This window comes from Opisthocomus hoazin, chromosome 19 (assembly GCF_030867145.1).
Source record: "Opisthocomus hoazin isolate bOpiHoa1 chromosome 19, bOpiHoa1.hap1, whole genome shotgun sequence".
In the NCBI taxonomy this organism is placed as follows: Eukaryota; Metazoa; Chordata; class Aves; order Opisthocomiformes; family Opisthocomidae; genus Opisthocomus; species Opisthocomus hoazin.
This window is the reverse complement of record NC_134432.1, coordinates 18,281,601-18,305,686: the sequence shown is the minus strand read 5'-3', so window position 1 is coordinate 18,305,686 and position 24,086 is coordinate 18,281,601. Positions and strand designations below refer to the sequence as shown.

The window sequence follows — 24,086 nt, the reverse complement described above, 5'->3', positions numbered from 1 at the left end:
CCCAACGCCCGGGCAGCACCTGCGGGAGGGCGCGCGCCGGGCACTAGCGCCTGCGGGGCCGCGCGGCCCACCGCGAGACCCTCACCCGGCCGCCGGCGCACCGCCTGCAGGCGACCGGCCGGCCACGCGCCCGTCGCGCGGGTCCGCGGTCCCCCGGGGCTACCGCCGGAAGGCCGCGCGGCGGCCAGGCGAGCGCTGGCAGCGCGGGAACCCGCCGCCCGCCAGAGCCCGGCGGAGCCCGAACCCGGAACGGCGCCCGCAAAGAGGGGGCTCGCGGCGGCGGGCGCGGGCAGCGGGCGCGGGCAGCGGCGCGGCTACTCCCCCGCTCGCGCACCTGCCCGCGGGCGGCGCCGGAGGCCGCGCCACCGCCGCCTGAAGAGACGGGCTCCGCCCCGTGCCGCCGCCCCCCTGCCCCGCCGGAGGCTCGGGAGCCGTGGGCTTCCCGCAAGCGGCGCGCCCCTGGCGGGTGGGCTCCCGGTCGGGCCCGTTGCCGCAGAGCTTCGCCCGCGGCTCGCGCCCGAAGCGGGGACAACGGCGGGCGGGAAGGCTGCGGCGGCCGAGCCGAGGGCGGGGCAGTGCGAGCGCAGCCGCCCCGCGCCAGCGGGGGCGGGGGAGCGATCGGATCCCACCTATCCCACCAGGCTCGCCCAACGTCTCACCTGTCCGGGGACGACTGTCCCCGGCGTCGCCCGCGAGCCCTCTCGGCTCGGGGACCCCGCCGGCACCGGGGCAGGGCGCGCCCGCAGCGCCGCAGGCCTCCCGCCCGAGCCCCCCCACCCAGCGCAGCCGCCGCGGACGAGGCCCAGGCCGGCTGAGGGGGATCGAGGGGAGGGGACGGGGCGCGCCGGACTGACGGGACCGTCGGCCAACCGCTGCTCCGCACGCGCGTGCTTACCAATCGGCGCGGGGCGGGGCGGGAGCGTGCGAGCGCGCAGCCTCTGCGCAGGAGCCGCCGCCGTCTGCAGGTGCGCGGCACTGTCCTTGGGCACGGGCGGGCGCGGCGGCGGATCGCTGGGCCGGGCCGGGCCGCAGCCCGGGCTCCGGGGAAGGCCGTTGCCGTCCCCGCCGAGCAGCGCGCCGGTGCTCCCTCCCGTTCCCGAGCCTGCAGCGAGCCAGCGGCCGCTCCAGGTGCTCCCCCCCCCGAGGAGACGCGGCCGAGTCCGTACGCAGAGACGAGCAGTCCCTTCTTTTATCCGCACGTCACCTGCTGCAGTACGGCTGTCTCACCTTTCCCAGTACATCGAAGAACATCCCCAAACCACACCCGGGTTCGGGTTCCCGTACGAGCAGCAGCGCTGGAGTTCTCTGACAGCGACAGGAGCGTGCTCTGCGGGGGCAGTGAAACCGGGCTCTGTGGCCTTCCTGAAGACACTTGAAAGTGAGGACATTTCAACTCACCGTTAAATTTGCCACACACTAACTGCGGTAACTCTTAGAAGTGGTATGTTTTTAACCTTCAGTGCTTGAAACTATGTGGCGAAATGAAGGCGCATCTTTCTCTGAATTACAGCTTCTTTAGAGCAACGTCCAGTGGGCAGGTAGTCTGCAAGCATCACGACAGGGAAAACATTTGCTCTGTGAATTGGTAGCTACATGCAGGATTGCTTTCCAGTGCATCAGACTGAACTGCAGTGTCATACGTAAGCGAACAAAAGCCTCCTCAGGTTATCGGAGGAAGTTTTGAGAGACTGCATGATGTCTAGAATACATGTAGAAGTTGTCTTTCCACTCGTCTAGTTACTAAAGGTCTTCAGTGACTGTCAAATCCAGAGCAGTGCAAACATCTTCAGACATCCCAATTAAACATATATGAGCTTTCTTTCCAAAGCAGAAGGATTCATTTTGAGAATAAACCATAAGAATATCTTTAAACATAGATTTGGGATCTGCTTGTGAATACTGACGCTCACAACTCCAATATCCACATCAAAGCCAAATGCACTACATGGAAAGGTATTTTCCCTACATTTCCCTTCTCTCAGAATGTCTGAATATGAATCTCCAAACATTTCATAGGTGTAGACTATTCGTTACTTATTAGAGTTTATCCTATTTGTACTGCTAAGCTACATACACTTTCCTCTAAAAACTCTAGCACCAGCTTCCACTAAAGCAAGTGTACCAGATTCTCTGGCAAAATGTTTTCCACTGTGTCCTGTAACACTATACCAGTGCATGAAAGCAGCAGTTCATGGGCTACAATCCTCTTTAAAAAAACCAAACCAAACCAGCTACTGGTTATTTCTACAAGGATTCAGAAAAAAAACCCAACAAAGCTAGCTGCTTCTTTTCCTAACAATTGTGAGATTCTAAGTCAGCGTTTCCAAATTGATGCTTTAAGTACTGCAGAATGATAATGTCCACCGCCTAAACAGGTCTTGTACATTACAGCAGGACACCCTCTGAAAGTCTGGATATAAACACTGCCCTGCCAAGAACAGAATTATGCAACAGCTGCTCCCGTTGAGGGTATCATAATAAACAAAGATTGGAAACATCTTTTTTAGTTCCTATTTCAGGTTTCTGCTATGTAGGGCACCTTAAATTATCCCTATGTAACATAAATTTTTAAAAATTGGCCAGCACCCTCTGGTGGAAAAAAATGCATAGACAAGATTTACGGTTCTACTGAACTGAGTTATTTGGAAAGACTGGCAAAATACATACCCAAATAATGCCACTTTAGACAATGCCATTAGCCATATAATTTCCCAGAATTTTAATGAAATGTTTCTGTCTATAGTTCAACAGACATTTGATTGAATATTCCATTTAAATTTTTCCTAAATCCATGCACAATAAAATTGTCATATGCTAGTCCATATAGTTAAATGAAATGTAGCATCCATGGGATCAGGCTTTATTCTTCCTGCATGATTATTGCTAAAAGAATATAAATTCTATGATATGTCATGTTCATTGGCTAACCTAGCTTCCCCTCAAGCTGTTTTCAAGACATTTGAATTATGAAAAGTTAAACAATGTGGAGTGTGTCTGCATGTGCACAAAGATCAGTTGAACAGAACTGGATTTTTTAAATATAAACAATTTTTTTTCCTTAGCCTTCTTAACATAACTTCTTTACAAAATCTTTTTCTTCTGTCTCCCACTTTGCTAAAAGTGTTGTTTTATAGCACTCACCTTTTTAACAAGTATTCGATCTCAGAGTCTGTTTTTCCCTTGATGCTGAATTCAGATGTGCCAGCAAAGTTGAGAAAAGTTGAGGTATTTCACAGGATTCATAGAATCACAGAATGGTTTGGGTTGGAAGGGACCTTTAAAGGCCATCCAGTCCAACCCCTGCCATGAGCAGGGACATCTTCAACTGGATGAGGTCACTCAGAGCCTGGTCCAGCCTGACCTTGGACGTTTGCAGGGATGGGGCATCCACCACCTCGCTGGGCAACCTGTGCCAGGGCCTCACCACCCTCAGTGTAAAACACTTCTTCCTTCTATCCAGTCTGAATCTTCCCTCTTTCAGTTTAAAGCCATCACCCTTGTCCTGTTGCTACAGGCCCTGCTGAAAAGCCTGTCCCCATCTTTCCTACAGGCCCCCTTTAAGTATTGGAAGGCTGCAGTAAGGTGTCCCCAGAGCCTTCTCTTCTCCAGGCTGAGCAGCCCCAGCTCTCCCAGCCTTTCCTCCCAGCAGAGGGGTTCCAGCCTTCAGATCATTGCTGGGGCCCCCTCTGGCCCCTCTTCAACAGCTCCAGGTCTGTCCTGTGCTGAGGGCTCCAGAGCTGGATGCAGGACACCCGGGGTGGTCTCAGCAGAGCGGGGCAGAGGGGCAGAATCCCCTCCCTCGCCCTCTGCCCCCGCTGCTGGGGATGCAGCCCAGGGCACGGTTGGCCTTCAGGGCTGTGAGCGCACGTTGCCAGGTCATGTCCAGCTTTGCATCCCCCAGCACCCCCAAGTCCTTCTGGGCAGGGGTCCTCTCCATCCCTTCATCCCCCAGCCTGTATTGATACTGGGGATTATTGGGGATTAGAAATTATTACAAATAGCATTAATAATAGCATTATAAACAGAAAACCACCAACATGCATGAAAGATACAGGGGCACTGGGCAAATAGGTAGAAATTGACACTGAAACTGTAATTAAATTTAGAATTAATATTCCATTTAGAGTAACAGAACTTTGCATCTCTTAAAGGGTTTTGAGAGAACCTCTGTCAAAATTTCTACTGTTGCTTTTAAATTCTATGATCTTCTGATATTAATCCCATCCCCACATAAGGCTTTGCATGGGAATGGCCACACTTTTCCTTCTGCTGACTCTGCTACATAAATGGTAATTTCCAGCAAAGGAGATATATGGCAGTACCGAGTGACATCCTGTAAATCTTTATATTATATTACAAGACCATCTATACGCAATAGCTAGAGTAGATTTACAATGCTGGTAATCCATAAAATAAAAGATAAATCCCTGCTTATAATATTTATTCAACTGAAATTACAGTCATGGTTTAGAGAAACAAGTTATACTATGTACGGAAGTAGGAAAAGTTAACAAAATGAAAGTAGTTCTGATAAGCAGTTCAGGCTTAGTGTTACCTTGCATCAAGAAGTTCTGTTTGTTACTTAAAATGATGAACTTTTATGGAGTTTCAATAACAAAACTTTTGCGTGTGTGCATTTGTCTGTCAGCATTGCTTGAAACTGATTTAGAGGAAACCTTTTTCAGGCCTTACCAAATTAGTGCTTTGGAAATAAGTTACATTTGTTTATGCAACACAAGTCTTTTATTGGATATCTGTACTGAAATAGCCTATTTTTCCAAGTTATTAGGGGCGAACTCTAAACAAGCAGATAAGTTGAAGTTTAACCACACATACTGTACTATGGCACTGTAATTATTGCCATAGATTGCAACTTTAAACAAGTACGTGCTACCCAAGGTCAATGGTGTAAACCTAGATAGAATTAGATGAAGTTAGAATCCTATGCAGCAAAAACGCAGCGTAAAGTTAGCTAGAAAAAAGGGAGTTCAAGAAAAAAAATGAGTAATTTCTACATGTTAAGTGCAAAGAATAGCAGAATTATTCTGATAGTCTAGAGACGTTTTTTAAATCTTAAAATAATCTTATATTCACCACCACAGTTTCTCTTATTTCCACATCTTCATGTGGACAAAACAGACAAGGAAGGGGTCCTTTGAAGCTACCAGCCAGTTTACACAGGCAACTGACCTATGTCATCTCATATCTGAGCACAGTGGAACTCCTCATCTTTGTATCAAAAGATTTTATATCCTCTATAAAAGGAGAGAAACCAATCTTAAAAAAAGACTGTTCAGAGACTGTGAAGTCTTCTGATGTGTTATGAATGGCTCTTCAAAGTGACAGACACTGTGTTTTACAGAGTGTGGAAATTTGGTTGTAACATCTAATTTCAGCTTTATTTGACTAGCCTGACAAGTTTTGACTCATTAAACCTATAAAGACAGTTTTCCAATCTTGTTGTTTAGGTCATATCCCTTCATTGTTTTCCCAAGTTTTCTCTTCCAAAAGCACTTGTTTATCTTTACTTCCAAGGGCTTTTTTCCATTAACACTCACCTCAGTATGTCTATTTTCTTATCATCACATTTCACTTATATCTAGGCAGTCACCGTCCTTTGCCTGCTTATTATGTTTTCAAACAAGCGCCTTTGTACTTTCCCTGATACTGCCTCATACTCATGAATTCTCCATCAACCTTGCAAAATTGCCTCAAAAAACCATTCTTCAAAACCCTCGTTTCAATGCCAGAAAAAGTCCACTGTGGGTGACTGCAACTTGCCCCTCTGACCAAAACCCTTTCATCTTTTCCTGTACTGTCTACAGCTGTTGTCTTTTGTTTTACGCAGTACAAGGCTTCTGAGGAAGTCCAGTTGTCCCAGGAAGGATACGTCTACCTCAGAAAATCAGTGAGAGTACACAACTTAGTTGAGGATATATTAACTCCTCCAAGAAAGAGCTGTCAACAGCCAGCTGCCATGAAACAAGTTAAGGCTGTGCTATCAGCTGAAAGTAACTAAGCACTTGCTGGCTACTCACGTTAAATTCAAGCTTGTGGGGTTGGAGGAGCTATATCCTACACTTGCTGAGAATGGCATTAGCTCTACATTTACATATGGCATAATGTAAAATGCAAATACTGCTGTGATAGCTAAACATCACCTTCCTACCCAACCGACTTGCCTCTGGTTTGGTGTTAGACAGATTGCCACCACTCAGCCGGGTTTTTTGTTTTGCTCTGAGAGTTGGACAAGGTTTTGGAATGCAAAACTTAAATGATCATCTGTTCAGAACTAAACAAGCAATGCTGGCAAAAAAGAAAAACCTCAAGAGTAGTTTGTCTCTAAAGATTTTTGATTCCTAGTTGGTACAGGAGTATCAAACTGCAACTTTTTATAACACTTCAGGAAAAGCATCTAAAATGCAAGTCCCTTAGTAATTAAATGTCTAAATGTAGACACTGACACCATAGATTTGCTCTAGAAGCATTTTAATTTACAAACAGCAATTCCCATTGACTTTATACCATAAAAAAAGCAATTTACAAGCAAGAAACAAATTCATCAGAACAAAATAAAGCAGCACTGAAATATTCATGTCACAAATCTAAAAACAAAGTGAATACAAGAGTAAAATATCATTTGAATAAATATTTTAAAATTCATGCTATAAAATAATCCTTAATGGCAAATTATTAATTGTTACAGCATCAGCTTAGCTAGCTTCATTTACTTCATATGGTGATGAAGTGTGGAGTTGTGAGGTTACTGGTTTATATTGCAAGATAATGACACCAAGTCAAGTCATTCAAACTGTTCAATTATTTATCATGAAAAACAACCATACAAATAAAAGTTATTTAAAAATACAATTTTTCAGTCAGAAACAAACACTGTTAAAATCGTGCAAGAGCTCCACCTCTAATCAGATAGACAACCAGAGGCTTGCAATACAAGTCCAAAGGCTGAATTCATAGCATATGTAAATGGGAGAGACAGCAGTTTATGGTATCTACCATAGCAGGAGTTACTTACATAAGCTAGAAGCAAACCTGCTCAGAGTACTGATACTTAGCTTCACATCCCCTGAAGAAATACGGGAACACGTCCCAGGCTTACCTGTTTGTTTAGCTTTTTTTTTTTTTCAAATGTAAACTTGCGTAACTTAAGTTAATGCTGTCACAGGGATGTGCAAGTAGTATTAAATCTACAATATTAAATACAACTATTCTGGCACTTGTTAAAATATATGTAAAATGCACACAGATTATAAACTTTGAACATTTTGAATGACTTTACTAAATTTCCAATTCAATCACTGAGTATTATGAAATTTACAATTCATGAAATAAACAGATTCATATAAAGAATTTACATAATTCCCCAAATACTTTCAAATATAAAATTTAATAAATAACCCTGACCAGTCAAAAAGCACCATTCAAAGGTAAAATTTCCTTGGAAAATAGATTAGGTGTTGCATATTTGAGTCCCTTTCAATGGTTTCATGTGAAACCTATTTAGAAAAATGACAATAAAAGAATCACAGTAAACTAATACAAAAATTCAAATAAGATATATATATATATATATTTAAAGGTAAAGCTCATTCAATCTTTTCCCAGCCCTTGATTTTATTCCTGCTGTTCTTCCCATAATTCAGCCTAAACATATTAAGAGGCCTCATTGTTTTGTCTAAAAGTAAACTAAAGGCTTCAGCATAAAACATGAATTTATGCTTGGGAAGACTGCATTAAGAACTATGAATTTAGGCCTACAGTATATTCTGCTGAACAGTGAACTGACAGTATCCTTTATGCTATTGAAAGATTTCACACTAAAACAACAGAGCCAATCTGGAGGCCTTATTGACCAAACTGAACTTTTGATATACTGTAAGTATTTACAAAGTTATTTTCTAAATGTATTTACACGTTTAAAAGAAACAATATGGAAGATAACTGATTAAGAAAACTAAAATAACTGTTTAAAACCACAAACATTAGCAAAGGTATAAAATCCTTTATTTTCACAGTTTGTCATAATAGGTTAAACACCTAGAGGATAGGACACTGTCACTGTTTTCACATTTGTCTATAATTAAAAAGGTAGATTAAGAAGAGACTCAATTATGAACCAGCCTATGTAATTTCATGATTTATTTTGCTGACAAATATTTCTTCACATATTTTATTGACTTCTGCATTTATTGTAAATGAAATGTGTAACAGCTCTGTGCTAACTTAAAACTGTACAGACACAAGATGCTGTACAGTATTTCCATAATTTGTTTAAAATAACACAGCATACTCTGTTTTGGTGGACTTGTGAAATGAACTTCAGTCAGATAATGCTTAATGTTTCATGACAATGTTAATCCTGGCATACCATTATGTGACAAGGCACAATTTAGTTGCTGTTGCCAGGTTTGAAGTTCGTTTTCTACCAGAGTCACACACTTTGTAAGTGTAAATGTAATGCCTGATGATGTTTTATGCTCACCTACATATGCATCCCTTGAAGCACTGCTGAACATTACAGTACCGTGTTATGGCTTGATAATTATTAACACTGCTAGCAGTGGAAAAGGTAAATGGCATATCAACACGAATAGGAGCAAGTAGAACTTGCAAACTGCTGAATCATGTTTTTGTAGAAAAAGTGATCATTTCCTGCCCCTTAACAGTCCTGTTACAATGTTTTGAACCTGAACCTGTACAATCAAAGTGATGTTGGTTTTTTGTTTGTTTTTGTCAGAGACAATTTTGGATAAGTCACTCTTTGGTAAACTCAAACCATCTGAATACTTTTACAAATACAAAGAACTAGATTTAAATCATGTTAAGATTGTGACACAGAGAAATTCAAGAAATATAAAATTAGTTCCCATATCCTGCTATCCTCAACTCATACTTCCATGGAAAAAGTCACACCAAAGGCACCACAGCACAGGTCCAAGATAAAGGGTTAAAAATAACTGTACATTTCTTGGATTTTGCATGTCTCAAACTTCAATTATCAAAACACATTTTTTTTTTTTTGCATTTAATTACTTAAAACAGACATTTAGGAAAAAAACAGAATCAGAAACACCAGTATGTTTTAAAGTGGGTAACATATAGACTACTTTCCCTAAACACAAACATATAATTTCCCTTACTGGAAACAAAAGTTCCGTTGTTGCTTCAAGGAGAGAAATATGTCCCCGCCCTCCACCTCTTTATTTAGGCAGTTTTAGGACAAAGAGGCAAATTATGTATTCAATTTAACTGATACTGCTCCGATGGAGTAAGTGGGGTTTATACTGTAAATCTGTATTTAGTGAAAAGAATTCTTATTGCAGACTGCCACAATATTAAGAATTAGTGTATCTAATAAAGCTACTGCACAAACATGCCCCAACTTCACAGGAGCCAGAAAAGCTTTACAAGATAGCAAACCTACCTTTTTGCTTTCCTGTAATTTAGGAACGAGCTTTTATTTTCTAAATTTCAGGAGTTAAACAGCATGTTCACAGATGTATTTTCAATATTTGTTAAACAAACATAAGGCCCAATTATACAAAACCTGTATTTTAAAGAAGCATGTGATTAATTTAATTCTGGTGATCAGGTAGAATTTTACACAGTAGTGTTTGCTAGTTCATGCTTTTGAGGTCTCTTAAGCTATTGCGTTTTTTTTGTTGTGTTTGTTTGGGGGGGGTGTGTCTGTAGGTGGGATTTTTTTTTTCTATGCCTTTGCTTAACTGTTACCATTAGGTTTCACATTTTATATATTATACTGACCTAAATGACAAAGTTAGCACCATATTAAAAAAAAACATTTGGTGAAACAAAAAGATTTAGAGTATTTTTAAAGTTATTGGTAGTTCCTTTATGCAGAAAACAACCACTAAAAATAGTAGGGAAGCCATAGCAACTCTGTAATACTCACACGTGAAATAACAGACATATTGCTCGAAATTCCCATAGAATATTTGTTTTCTTCTATACAAAAAAAAGGTACAAATTCCAAGTGCTGACATATCACTTGGAGCTTTAAGTAGGAAGTCAATGTGCACCTGAAAACAGCTCTCTGTGAAGAGACCTGTTAAAACACTGCTTGGAAATACTGTAGTTTACATCACTCTCAGGTTTTAACCAACCATGAAGAGTGATGAAGTTAAATTTAATTACCTGGTACGATTCTACAGTACGAAATGAAGGTAGATTCTGAGGCCAGTAAAAACACATTTAAAACCACAATGCTACTTTTAGGTTTGCTAGATTTTTTTTTTGTGTGTGTGTTTTTTTTTTTTTTTAAATATATATAGATATATCTATCTCTATATATATATAAAAAGGTCAGCACCACAGGTTGTCCAGCTGGCATTCTAGACAACTAACAAAACCCCTCAGCAATTTAACCATAACTTAACAGATTTATGGCATTTGGTTTACATGTTATAAAGCAAAGCTATTAAAACAAGGTAGTTCACTTTGCTCACTTTTGCACACAAAGTAACAGTATAATAAAATGAAAACCAAACAACATTCTTTTGAAACCAAAACCATCCTCCCAAAGTCCAAAGTCCTAAATCCTTTGCAGAGAGGACACCTAGCAGTTGAAAGAGTGGCACATGGCATAAACCTTGACTTACTTTTACATTCACCTCCACCAGAATAGGAAAAGTGAAAGCATTTTATATATATAAAGCAGATTTATATATATAAACAGACTAACTACCAAAAACAGTTAGTAAAATCAAACAGATTTCATTGTGACACATGGAAGGAATCAAAGCTGTAATATTCTCCCTCCCCACTGCTGTGTAACGCATTACCAGCAACAGGATTTAGGAAATAAAATAAGGGAGATTACAGCTTTTTGGTGCATCCAGCAGACCCGCCAATCTTACCCTAATATCTTTCTCCACTGGAATTTGTGTCTTGCCAGATCAACCAGTAGGGACACTTTAGCAGACTCTTCCTATCCTTTCCCCAGCACACTGTCTCTTATATTTTGAGCATCTTCAAGAGTAAAAAAACCCGAACAACCCAGCCTCCTTCAAAAACAATGAATACTTATGTAGTCTTCTCCAGAAACCATTTCAAACTGATTTCCAGAAGGTCAGGAAAATTAAAAGGCTGTTATACTTGTATTGAAGATTACTAAAAGAATAAAAGATTTAAAAAATACATTAGTAATGTGCTTGTTTGTGTTGCGCTTAGAATGTAGTATTTTAATCAGATGTGTTAGACATTGCATGAATTTCCATACTAGAATCCATAGCTTCAGAAGCTGAAGCATCATTATCTACTTTCTGTTCCACAAACGCTTCTGTTCTGTCTGGAGACTCTACCCTGTTTCTTACTTCTGTTATCCCAGGGTGATTTTTCCGCAAATGCTGGTTTAGTGTACCCTGGAAAGGAAAACATTTGCCACAGATCTCACAGCGAAAGGGCTTGTCATCTGTGTGACCACGAATATGATACTCAAGTTGGTCCTTGCGGGTATATTTCTTCCCACAAAACTTGCACACGAAAGGAGTTATTCCCATGTGCAATCGCATGTGTCGATCAAGGCTCCCTTTCTGGTTGAAAGACTTTCCACAGTAAATACAAATTAGCCGCTCATTGTATGGATACCAATGACCTCTTGTATTTCTTTCCCGTGGACTATTTTCATATCCTGGGTTACTCACCATGGATTCACTGTCAGCCCCTTGCACCAAGCCCTGAACATCACTATGCAAGTGACCGGTGCATACCCGTTTTTGGCGTGCACGACCCCCTCTGAAACAGCTCAGCATTGACCTTGAAGGACTTGTATTGCTCAGGCTTCCAAAGGTTTCAGACACACCTGTAGCCTGTGATGAGGCATGGGTAAACGAATAAACATGTTGTAAGACAGACCCATATGAACCAACATTTACTGCCACCACTTGCTCTCCATCCACCATTTCAGTATGATATCCATCGTCACCAAGGGAAGAGCTATCAGAGCAGCTTGGCCTGTCAGACTTTTCCATTTTAACTTTCACCTCTGCAATCTGACTCTCCCTTACTATCAGGTCTCCTTGCTCATGATCACCTTCAATCTGAATCTCGTATTCAGAGATACTCCCACTGCTTCCTCGATCTGAATGCCCTTCTTCTTGCAGACGACTACGTAGAGTTTTGCCTGGAGTAGTTTCCATCCTAAGATCGCTGCCTGCTGTTGACTGTCGCACCTGAGAGCAATAGGGGGGAGATATCTCAATAGGATTGGCAAAGTAGCTGCTGTCTTTAACGCCATTGCTATTTTCTGAATTTTCTTCAGCACCAACAGTGACAGAGTCAACATCACCAACACTGATCTTTGAATGAATACTCTCCAGTATCTGTGTGCATTTATCAATGACGCACTGCATCTGTAGAAAGCTAGCTGCAGTTAGAAAACTAACAACATCCTTCAGCTGTAAGGACATCCTTCCAGTGTAACAAAAAGAAAGCAACTGTTCAAAAACATTGGGATTTTTAATAACTGATATTGATAAGCCACTCATGGTGCTTAATGCTGAATGGTCACGGAAATACGGAGAACTGGCAGCTAAGACAGCTTTATGGGCTCGAAATGGCTGACCCTGAATATGCACAATTATGTCACATAGCTTTCCTTGCAAGCGGAGTTCGTTTAACTGGCTCAGAACAGTGTTGCTGTACTCAGGCACATCAAACTGAATGAAACTGCTGCTGTCCATTTCTACTGATGTAAAGAGTAATCTGAAAGAAAAATGAGAAGATTTAAAACTGAGAATGAATAGAGAGTTTTCTATTTAAAAAATAAATGCTTGCACATGTTGAAGTTAAATTACCACATTGATTTGTTTAAGGTGCAACAAAACAGTTGGTATAAGTGCTTGAAATAAAAAGCAGAGTCTTAATCTACCCATTTCTTGCATTTTTGTAATTTGAATTATCCCTCTGCAACATTGACCATTGCTCATAACACATCACAGGCTCCCTGGGACAGTCTATGCCCTAAAAGGAACTTTGCAATTTCACTCCCTAGTAAGAACCACAGAATAATACCCCCACCCTCACAAAACAGTATTAATTTTACAGTCACTAGGCAAGTTAAAAAAATTCAGAACCATTAGTAGGTCTGCAAGCCAGATACTACAGTGATACTTGCAGGGAACTGCACTGTTAAATTGCCCAAGAATGATTTTTGGAATGTACTTCATGAAGTCTGAAAAACCTGCTAAAGAAAAGCCACAGGCGCATATGTGTGTCTGTGTGTGCATACACACACGAAAAAATATTTAAAAAATACTCCTTAGGTCTAGGTAAGTCAAATTTATTTCAGAGGAGATTAATATACTACACCAGTGACATTTCTGTTTAAACATTTACCTTCTTAGAAAATAATCTCAATAATTACTCAAAAAAGTAAAAATCCATCTTTCAATATTCACATCAAAACACGGAAATCTTAGTGAAAGGAAACATTTAAGTGTGGACTCAATTCCAAACCATTTACCCAGTTTGTCAGAGGTTCCCAGATAATAATGAATTTGTGTCAATATGCAAGGCAGCATTTGAAGGTAAAGTGTTTGAGATACCCATGGGCTTTCAATTTTTTTAAATTTCCTTTTGTGATTTTATTTATTTTTTTTAAATAAACCATGATGTGAACTTTGAAGCTCACCTGACGCAGCAGTGATTTCCTAGCTAGAATGATTTAATGTTTAAATTCTAGCCTAACTCAAAAGCCATGGGTACTCAAACTTACCTGATACACTGTGAAAGAATGTTTTAAGAGGCTTTAGAGAAATGTATACATTTCAAAACAAGATCTAAAGAAAAGCACTTTATCAATTTTTCATAGAGTGTTATCATAAAAAGTGCACACACACTTGTCCCCTTCAGAGTATCTATCTGTAGCAGACATCACCTTACATTCCCAAGACTGGGCCCCTAATCAAGTGCCCAAGAATCTTCAGACTTTTATTGCTATTCTTGTTTCTGTTAATGTAGAAGTCTAAACACATAACATTGCCACCATACCTGCTTTTCCAATTGAACAAACAGATCTCAGCATCATCCATTGACTTCTGATGCAGGAAGCATGTCCAATGTATCACAACATACTAGTGGATTTTTTTTTTCTATTTATGTCTTATGTTACATGCTGTAATGGGACATATGAACAATTTAAATCAAAATATGAAAATTCAGGCACTCTAAAAACAAAATCAACAGGTAGGAACATGATAAAAAGCCTACAGGGAAGAACTGGAGCTATATCAGCTGACTGTCAGTTAAAACTAGTATTCATAATCTTCACGAATGGAACTTCTTTTCAGCAGTGAAACAAGCCAGAGAGCTTCCTGACTTGACTAACATTGTCTGATTTAGAAATCTGCCAAAAACCCTCACAGAACATTCAGAATCATCTTATCAGAGTTGCTAAACATGTTCCGTAAGGTACCAAAGTGTCATAGATTAAAACAGGTAAACCAGACTTCATTTGAGTTTTTACAGTTGTTACGTAAAAGCAGGGGAAAAGACATTTTATATGCTCTTATATCTGATGATGGAAATAAGGACTAAAAGGTGGTTAACATAACTGATATGATCACAGCCATCTATACAAAGATAGCTTTGGCAGGACAGTTCTTTTATTAAGTGAACAAAGCTACAAAATGATTCAAAGCTTGTGAGCTGATTCAAGTCAGACATAGGTCAGAAATCAAACATTACAACAAATAAACAAAAAAACCCCAGTCTATCAGTGGAGTACTTAAATGGCAAGATTAACCTTGTTATTCTGACCACCCCTGCATGTTGTGCACAGAAGCACCGTTCCAGTCCCTAGCAGATGGATCCACTCCTTTGGGAAGACAGAAGTCTCAGCAGTTAGGATGCATGTTTGTCAACTTCCCTCTCATTTGACAGGGCAGCAGGCTTCCTTACAAACCCAACATAGGTCACTGCCTTTAATTTGTAGGGCTTACAAGCTATGCACAGATGCAACATCAGGACATTCCTGATTATGCTTCTCTGCTAAGTGGAGGAAGAGCTTTTATTGACCTGAAGTGACACAAACTGACAAGATACCTAGGTTGTGGACTGTGTACAAACTACAAGACCAGTCCCCAGCAGCAATAATTTGTCAATCCTGCATCATGTTGGGTCACTGACCTAAGGAATCAGATCTTGGTCAAGCCTCACTCAAATCCCATCAGAAATGACTGCTTTTTGCATGCCTAGAACATACAGAAAGTTTGTCATAAAGTGGCCTTCCTCCTTGCCCCATACTTCCCGAAGGGCCCTTAATCAGTGACATGGAAACTAACTTAGCCCTAGACAAAACATTAAAATACAAACTGTCACCTCTAGCACTAGTCCAGACAGAAGGAATGAATTAAGGACAGGCACCTGAGTAGAAAGAAGACGGACATTTTATGCCTTACCATGGAGAAAAAAAATTATGTTCTTTTGATCATGGCATCTTAGCATCTCTAGATGAATTCACACTCCCTAGGACATGGCCACACATTGAAAATGGTCTGTGAACACATACCAGAGAAAGCATGAGAACCAGGAAGAGAGGGACACCAAGAGGAAATGGATCATCTCCAATCCTTGCACATCACAACTCTGTTAGAACATCTAATTATCTCCATACGCATATATATCTATAAGCAATTCTACATCTTTGTTCTCAGAGTTCTTTCATCTTTCTTCTGGGAAACAAAGAAGCTTTTTTCCTTAAAATGTTAGGAGTAAACAGCACAAATCCTGGTAGTGGGTGGAGAGGATGATGGAGTTAAAGGTCTGTAAGTCTGGCTGTCAGTGTAGCAGGTAAGAGGTAGAAATCAGAAATAGGGATCAAGGGAAAATACAGTATTGCTTTGAAAGCAAACAAAACAGATCAAGTACACAAAATACAGCCCAAAAAAAAGCAGTGGGCAATGAGTTTCTGTACCAATCTGCTCTTAAAGAAGAAGAACAAGCTACAGCATGCACTTGTGACTACTTTTCCACCTTAGTTTCCTCCTTTGAAGATGCATGCTTCCTGTGACCTTGAAAACATCTGTAGGAAACTGGGGTTAAATAACAAGAATTTTGAACAGCAACAGCACTTCACAAAAGGGAATCCTTCTTTTGCTTTCAGCCAAACTCTGCAGTCTCTAGTTGAAGAGGTCCTGGAACTGGTGAGGTTTCCCATGAACACCACATTCAGGAGGAGGCAGGACTGTAGAACGAACAGCACTCCGACTGCAGTAATTTTGCTGGGGTTAGTACCAGGGCACCCCAAATTTCTTGCATCAATTTGGGATGACAAGACCTGGGAAAAAATCTGGCATTACACGCGTCAGAGAAGTGGGCACCACTAGCAATGTTTTATTGATGAATAATGGTTAGAAGAAGAACGATCTTATTTATTCACATAAATTCCCAATGTCACTATCTACAAAATAAAAGTAATCTTTAGATTATATTCCCATACACAAGGAGGTTTATTTTATTTGTATACAGAATGAAGTTAGCAGTTCCAGTAGAGTTAACCAAAATATTGTTCAGCAGGGTACTGTGCCATAACAATACTCAATTATTCATCAATGCTGGCAGGCCAGTAGCTCTTTCAAGACAATATGATTCATGGTTGAAGTATTTCTGAAACAGTCCTGGAAGATCACTACAGTTTGAAAAGGCTCATAAGAAACCCTCAATTTTTTAACAGCTTCCTCCAAGTTGAAATGTCTCCCTAACCTCTTGTATTTTGGGGTGAGGTGAGTAGCACTGAATTGAAGCAGAAAGGTACTCTAAAATGCAAATTAACTTGGACACATCCACTGTATGCTCTAAAGAAAAATAAAATTATCTCTACAGTTAACCAGACAGTCATAAGGAAGCTTTGCTCCCCAAAGCAATGAGAATGCAACTACTTTAATTCACAATTAACAATTCCTTACAGAATTAGCAGACGTGAAGGAAAAAAAAAATTAATGTGTAGTCAGAAGTCTTGTCCAGTACCATGATATTTCTGCACATGCGGAGGTAACCTGTGTTCTTCAGGTCCAAGACCACAGTATAGTAGTTCAGAATGAAGACAATTTTATTTCTATTATACAGACTCCAGCATTTGGGGGGCAGTGAGACATAGCAATGTTAGGTGCTCTCATTGTTAAGGAGTAACGCATTTTGTATCGCTTTAGCTGCAACCCCTGACTGTGGGATAGCGTAATGTTAGGTTAAAGTCCTGTGAAATTTAAGTCCAACTCTGGGCACCTCTCTATGAAGAGGTCCTCTCTTAACTTTCCTGAATAAGTAGATCAAAGTGTTTAAGGTTTCAATAGATATCACATATGCAAGAAACTGGCTTTCTAGTTTTAAAGCACAGGCCAGAACCGGACAGTAAGTTCACTAAGTCTTAGCTGCGCTTTGTGTTAAGTCTCCTGTCTATTTCTATAGGAGATGATCCAGTCACACTCAAAAGAATCATATAAATTCCCTTTGCATCTGCATTACATTTATTCTTCAGGGTCTTATACAGCAAACATAGACCGTAGTACAAATTTATTAGTAGTGGATTGCTGCACTGTGTCTTCAAACAAAAGTGTTCATTGAAGTAACCTGTGAACATGAGATTGATAGGCATTTAATATTTCTCATTAGATTTCAAAAGAAACCTACTTCAAAAAATAGATTCTGTAAAAGTTCTTATTTCATGTACAAAACCAAGAATAGATGGTGACAAAACACATTCGGTATTTAATTTTACTGACATCATACAGTAGCACCAGGGAAGCATCGTATAACTACAACACGAAGCTGTGTGTCTGCCAACGTCGTATTAGTTTCTGCTTCTAAGTCTGCACCTGTTTAATTTCATTCACTGACTAATGTATGATTTGCCATTCTCACAGACAGGTGAATGATACAAGTTATACTCATTTTAACTCACACAGAAGTGTGACAAAAGATCCCTTGCATTTTCTTTAGTTAGCTCAGCAACATGGGCTCCTTGGGAAAAAGCACGCATTACAAATCATTGCTGTTGTAGCATGTGTCTGAAAACAGAAATACATAGAAAAGTTAGGAGGATTATAATGAAAATTAAGACTGAAACAAAAAAGTGCTCCGTGACACTAAGAATGGATACTCCATACATTACCAGTCAGAACACAGAGAGAAAGCAAGAAATTAAACAGGTATTTGTATAAATTAGTGCACTCTTCCCTTGCATTTTGTATGATTCAGTATTTACTACATCATCTGTGAGAACTTAAGACATCATTGCAAAAATGTATCATCATTCACGGGAATTTTAACCTAGGAATATAACCTTATCAGCTGTGATCATGGAAGTTTTAGGGCAAAAACCTTTATCTCTCTCACCCCTTTCAGTCTGCATTTGCCTTAGTCTTCAGATTACAGCAGCCACAATAATTAATGCTAGCTGTACCAAAGAAAAACTGCAATCAGATATATCAGACTCTAGGGGCATTTCTAAGACAGTTCTCTTTAAACAGTCTTTGAAAACAACGAAGAAACTGATCATATAATCTTTTACCAGTTTATACCTCCCGTAACAGTAAAGCATTATACTCTCTTTTACAAGTCAACATATAGTGCCCTTGGATGGCCCTATGTAGTGACGCAAAGCACTGCTGCTTCACTGAAAAGGCCCCCAAAGCATGGTAAGCTTTCCTACAGCTAGAAAACAGATTTTAATATCGCAGTCATTTATAAAAACAAAAGAAAAAGAAAAGCCACTCTCCCAACAACTGAGATAACTGTGTGCAGAACTACAACACACTTAAAATAATATAAGCAGTACTATGCAAATATGTAGCATTGGTTTTTGCATCAATTCTTCCTACGTTCAAGCAGCCATTTTCTTAAGAACTCTCCAGCCCTTAAAGATCATGATGGACACTAAATTATTCTATACTTATCTCAAGTGAGATAATAAGATACTCCTGGTTTTTACAGATTTAAAAATCAACTGCACTAAAGGTTTTTCTAGAAACACACACAACAAATAACAAAAATATAGCCTTGTGTATTTTCAGCTCATCCACACAGTCTATTCTGTGGTCTATACAACACACTGCCAGAAGCATCCTCCTGGTGACAGAAAATATACTTAATGACACACTTCTCCATGTAATTGATGCACTAAAATCACAGACATATGTATTTACAAATTTTAAAACAATTCCTTTAAACCATGGGAAGGATGACTGGGGGTATGTTTCCACTCGATACTTATGGGAACACTTGGAGCTTAATGGAAGGGATATATAAATAAGTCTTTCTGTACTAGTTTTTTCTAAACTTTTACTGCACTACACAGAACTAACACTAAAAGCTCTTTAACATAACATTTATCACATAAATAATAGCACTACAGTAAGCAAAACATTGTTGAAAACTACTACTACTACTATTAAAACTACTCTTTCTGAGTTGGGTCACCTAGATGTTACCTGGTAGCAGTAATTCACAAGCACAAACCCAAAGAAATTAATGACACAAAGCAACAGGTTTTAAGATTGGTGGTAAAATTGCAAGTATCTGCTTGACCACACATAAAGTTATAGTTTCAGCCATTTTCTTTCAAAGCTTCCCTTGAATGGAACATTAAACAAGTATGGACTTCTTGTTCAAGTATGTCACACCTAACAAGATAATTTCCTAAATCACTCTTATTTATATACTCTTCTTTGGTGACCTCTTGGTTTCCAGAGAATGACAAAGCTGAATTCTAGAAGCATTATTATCCATAGAAGAGTGAGTCAAACTGCAAACTGCTGAGGTTGATTTGTGTTCTTTATTTTTAAACTCTCAAATATATTTAAACTAAGACACACTGGAGAGTACAACTAGAGAGATTGCTGCATATAAATATGAACTTTTGATGTCTCAGAATAAATATCTGACTGTCATGGACTCAGATGGAAGTTTAACCAACAGTTGATATGCAGATCCTAAGAGATGCTACAGCACAACAAAAAATTCTGTTAGTATTTCTGTTGCAGCATGAAGTTTCATTTTGTTTGCATCTTCTCCAACAGGATAAAATGCACATAATTTATGACATCTTTTACATCTACAGTGATCTCCAGCTCAGTTCAACAGATAATTCTGTTACATTCACCTCTAACAGGTAAATAAAATTACCAGTATGATAAAATCAGCTAGCACAAGCCTATGATTACACATAAACTCCCTGCCCATATGTTTGTTAAGCTCAGTACTGTTTTGAACAGTCTACAGTACAGGTGATTCCTGGTTCAAAAGCCATCCAAAAAAAGCCCTAAATGAGAAGTAAGCTACCTTTCTAGTAGTCTATTAACAGAGTAATGCAAAGGTTACGGAAATGACCACGTCTCTCAAATAAATCTCTACAGAAGCAATCAGTTCCTTTCTTAACAAAACAGGATTTCAAATCCTCATTCCTCCAAATGTTAACCATTCAAAAATTACTCTAATTCACAATGTGTGTTAAGTTTCAGGAAAGTCTGAACTAAGCTAATAAAAGTGGCCATTGGAATCAAAGGAATATAGACAGTTTTGCCAAAACCTGAAATAGTGAATTATCTGTAGTAAAATATAAAACAAAAGGTGCATATGTCTTATTATTCATTGGAAAACAGCCTTGAAAATGAGTCTGCTTCACTTTTATTTTAGACTAACATACAAAAACTGTTATAGACTGGTGACAAGTGGTGTCCCTGAGGGGTCCATATTGGGACCAGTACTGTTAGTATCTTCATCAATGACATAGACAGAGGGATCAAGTGCTGAGTTTGCAGATGACACCAAGCTGAGTGGTGCGGTCAATACACCTGAGGGACGGGATGCCATCCAGAGGGACCTGGGTAAGCTGGAGAGGTGGGCCCCTGTGAACCTCAAGAGGTTCAACAAGGCTAAGTGCAAGGTCCTGCAGCTGGGTCATGGCAACCTCAGCATCAATACAGGCTGGGGGATGAAGGGATGGAGAGGAGGACTTGGGGGTGCTGGGGGATGCAAAGCTGGACATGACCTGGCAACGTGCGCTCACAGCCCTGAAGGCCAACCGTGCCCTGGGCTGCATCCCCAGCAGCATGGGCACAGGGCGAGGGAGGGGATTCTGCCCCTCTGCCCCGCTCTGCTGAGACCACCCCGGGTGTCCTGTGTCCAGCTCTGGAGCCCTCAGCACAGGACAGATCTGGAGCTGTGGGAGCGGGGCCAGAGGAGGCCCCAGCAATGATCCGAGGGCTGGAGCCCCTCTGCTGGGAGGAAAGGCTGGGAGAGCTGGGGCTGCTCAGCCTGGGGAAGAAAAGGCTCCGGGAACACCTTACTGCAGCCTTCCAGTACTTAAAGGGGGCCTGTAGGAAAGATGGGGACAGGCTTTTCAGCAGGGCCTGCAGTGACAGGACAAGGAGTGATGGCTTTAAACTATAAGAGGGGAGATTTAGACTGGATAGAAGGAAGAAGTGTTCTGCACTGAGGGTGGTGAGGCCCTGGCATGGGTTGCCCAGAAAGGTGGTGGATGCCCCATCCCTGGAAAGGTCCGAGGCCATGTTGGAGGGGGCTCTGAGCGACCTGATCTGGTTGAAGATGTCCCTTCTCACTGCCGGGGGTTGGACTGGATGGCCTTTAAAGTTTCCTTCCAACCCAAACCATTCTATGATTCTATGACAGAAGTGGAGACTACATAACAATTTAAAACTCCATAACATTATGTCATAAAAATGCAGGGAAACACCAGTTTCCTCAGAAGCTGAAGCCAGTTAGTACAGGCTAAAATTTAGTTACTGGAAAACTTAGTTCTTGCACACTTTTCATCAGTAGCTATCAGAACGTTACAGTGAATGTTATTATTCCTCTGCAGATAGAGAGGCAACGCTCTACTCAAAGTACTAAACATCCACAGTGAAATCAAGAGTAAAATTCATGTCTGTCAGGTAAGCACTCCTAAAGTGGCACTGAATACAATCCCATCATTTGCATGGGTGACCAATACGTTAAACCCCTACACTTTTTCAGAACATTTTTTGCTAATTCTGACTTTTGTCTAACAAAAATTGAAATGGATTTTTACCTCACCAACATTCACAACATAATGAATAGAAAACCACTTGAATGAGTGGATGATTTTAACACCAAAATTAAAAACAATTCCTTTATATGTATGTATATACATACACACACATGCACACACACATGCTAATACCAGTAACACTACAAACTTATTCTCAATGCTTTGTATGGTGCAGCAGGGAAATTACTGGAACTGCATATTTAGCATTACGCAGAAAAAAAACCCCAGAAGCCTCTTATTCAAGAAAATATAAAATTTTCTAGCAACAAGGCTCTCCCATATCAATGTTTCTGAGACTGTTCAGGCTTGTTCCAAACTCACTCTCAACGTTGGTTTACTCCAGAATAAACCCAATTCTGTATGCTCACGCACACCTGCCGGGATTCTGAAGGGCCTTCGCAGTTACAGAGATCAGGGCTTCACTAGAAGTTCCAGCTCCTCTAAGGGAAGAGCAGCAGCCGAAGGGCCCACCAGCTGCTGGCAGCGACACCATGACCGGTGCCGGTCCCAGCCTGCCCCGGCCCGCCGAGCCCACCGTGCCCGTTATTTCGGGCAAACAGCAGGCCGGGACACGCACGCACTCGCCCCCCCTGCCAGCAAGCCAGGGTCACGCCAGAGACAGCCTCGGGTTACGCGACGACAGCTTCTGGCGAGGCGAGGCCGGGCGCAGAGCGACCCCGGCGAGCCGCTGCCGCCGCTTCCAGGCGGCCCGCCCCGCGGCAGCCGACCGGCCGGCCGGCCGCAGACCCGAGCCCCCGCCCGCCGCCACCGGGCCGCGGCCGAGCCGCTGCCGCCGCTTCCAGGCCGCCCGTCCCGCGGCCGCCGCCCCTGCGGGGCCTGTCAGGGCGCCAGGACCCCCCTTTCCAGAGAAGGGCCTCCGTTCCACGCGGGAGCGCGATGTCGGCCCTCGGGCCAGGCGCCCGCTGCGGCGCGCCGACCCGCCCGCTGCTCACCTGGAGCTGTCAGGGTCTCTCACATGGCGGGTCACCGGCCCGGCCCGGCCCGTCGCCTGCCCGCTCCCACCGCCACTTCCCGCCCGCTCCCACAGCTACCGCACCCGGAACCGATTCCCCTGGCAGCGCTTCCGCTTCCTGGCGACGTGCACCGGCAGCGGGCGGAGCGCCGGCCCCTCCCCGCGCCGGCGGCTCCCGGCGTACCGGGGGCGGCGGGCAGCGGGCAGCGCCCGGCTCTCGCCCCGTGGCTCTGGACCTGGCCGACCCCTGCGGCTGAGGCGCCCGGCGCGGGGCCCCGGGGCGCTCCCGGCGACTGTGGCCCGCCCCGCGGCCGGGCAGGTCGCAGTCCCGCTGGCAGCGCGGCTCCCCAGCGAAGGCGTGAGCGAGGGAAGCGTTAGCTGGAGCCGGTGCGTGGGCGGGCAAACCCCTTCCCAGAATCCTCACGGCGTTCAAAATTCTTCTGGCTTCAGAAATGCATCAGTAGTGGAGAATTTAAAAAAAAATGAAAACAAAAGCCTTCCAAGATTACCATGAGCAGCTTAGCATTACATCAGAAGTGCTCATTTCTGGAATGGCACAATCTCCCGCATTTTGAGAGACTGATTTTTGGCCTGAAGTTGCATCAGCGGAGGTTTAAATCAGATATTAGGAGAAATGTCTTTACTGAAAGAATGGTGAGGCATTGGGACAGGCTGCCCAGGGAAGTGGTGGAGTCACCATGCCTGGAGGGGTTCAAAAACCATGTAGACGTGGCACTTCGGGACACAGTTTCGCAGGTGTGGTGGTGTTAGGTTGATGGTTGGAACTGATCTTAGAGGTCTTTTAAAGCTTTAATGATTCTATGATTTTTCTGTCACCAAGTCCTGAGAGGGCTTCGCGTGACACAGGGCCCTGGCAGCTTTTGGGAGAGGACCCCCACCCCCGCTGGGAATGACCACCATTCCTGAGCAGTGTAAATGAGGAATTAAAAAGTTCACCTGTGTTACACTGTCCTTCAAAGTTACACAAATTGCTTTAGCAAGCACGCACATCTTTTCTGAAATTATCCTGCACGTGCTTGTAGTTCACAT

At 42.1% G+C, this 24,086-nt stretch overlaps 2 protein-coding genes across 11 annotated transcripts in view; both read right to left on the bottom strand.

The window, feature by feature from the left end:
- Positions 1-791, bottom strand: part of RALGPS1 (Ral GEF with PH domain and SH3 binding motif 1) — a 129,506-nt gene extending 128,715 nt beyond the window's left edge. For both annotated transcript variants that reach the window (XM_075439275.1, XM_075439276.1), the window contains exon 1: positions 660-791. The gene's annotated coding sequence lies outside the window, so the exon portion shown is untranslated. The remainder of the gene's footprint in view (positions 1-659) is intronic.
- A 5,689-nt stretch (positions 792-6,480) lies between these two features.
- On the bottom strand, positions 6,481-23,110 carry ZBTB34 (zinc finger and BTB domain containing 34). Of its 9 annotated transcripts, none has more exons than XM_075439079.1 (3): positions 23,017-23,110; positions 14,029-18,041; positions 6,481-12,741 (listed from the first exon to the last, which is right to left on the bottom strand). In XM_075439079.1, exons 2-3 carry the CDS (start codon positions 14,067-14,069, stop codon positions 11,220-11,222), a joined length of 1,563 nt encoding a protein of 520 aa, XP_075295194.1. In that variant the 5' UTR covers positions 14,070-18,041; positions 23,017-23,110; the 3' UTR covers positions 6,481-11,219. The 9 variants fall into 9 exon arrangements, with proteins under 9 accessions (XP_075295194.1, XP_075295201.1, XP_075295202.1 ...); XM_075439086.1 differs by having other exon boundaries at positions 14,029-15,533; XM_075439087.1 differs by having other exon boundaries at positions 14,029-14,152.
- Between the last annotated feature and the right edge of the window lie 976 nt (positions 23,111-24,086).

Bases quoted from the DNA above. Each gene is read 5' to 3' on its own strand.
- ZBTB34 (XM_075439079.1), bottom strand. From the start codon at position 14,069: ATGGATGATGCTGAGATCTGTTTGTTCAATTGGAAAAGCAG. The intron at 12,742-14,028 runs GTATGGTGGCAA...TTTTTCTTTCAG, and splicing joins TTGTTCAATTGGAAAAGCAG to ATTACTCTTTACATCAGTAG.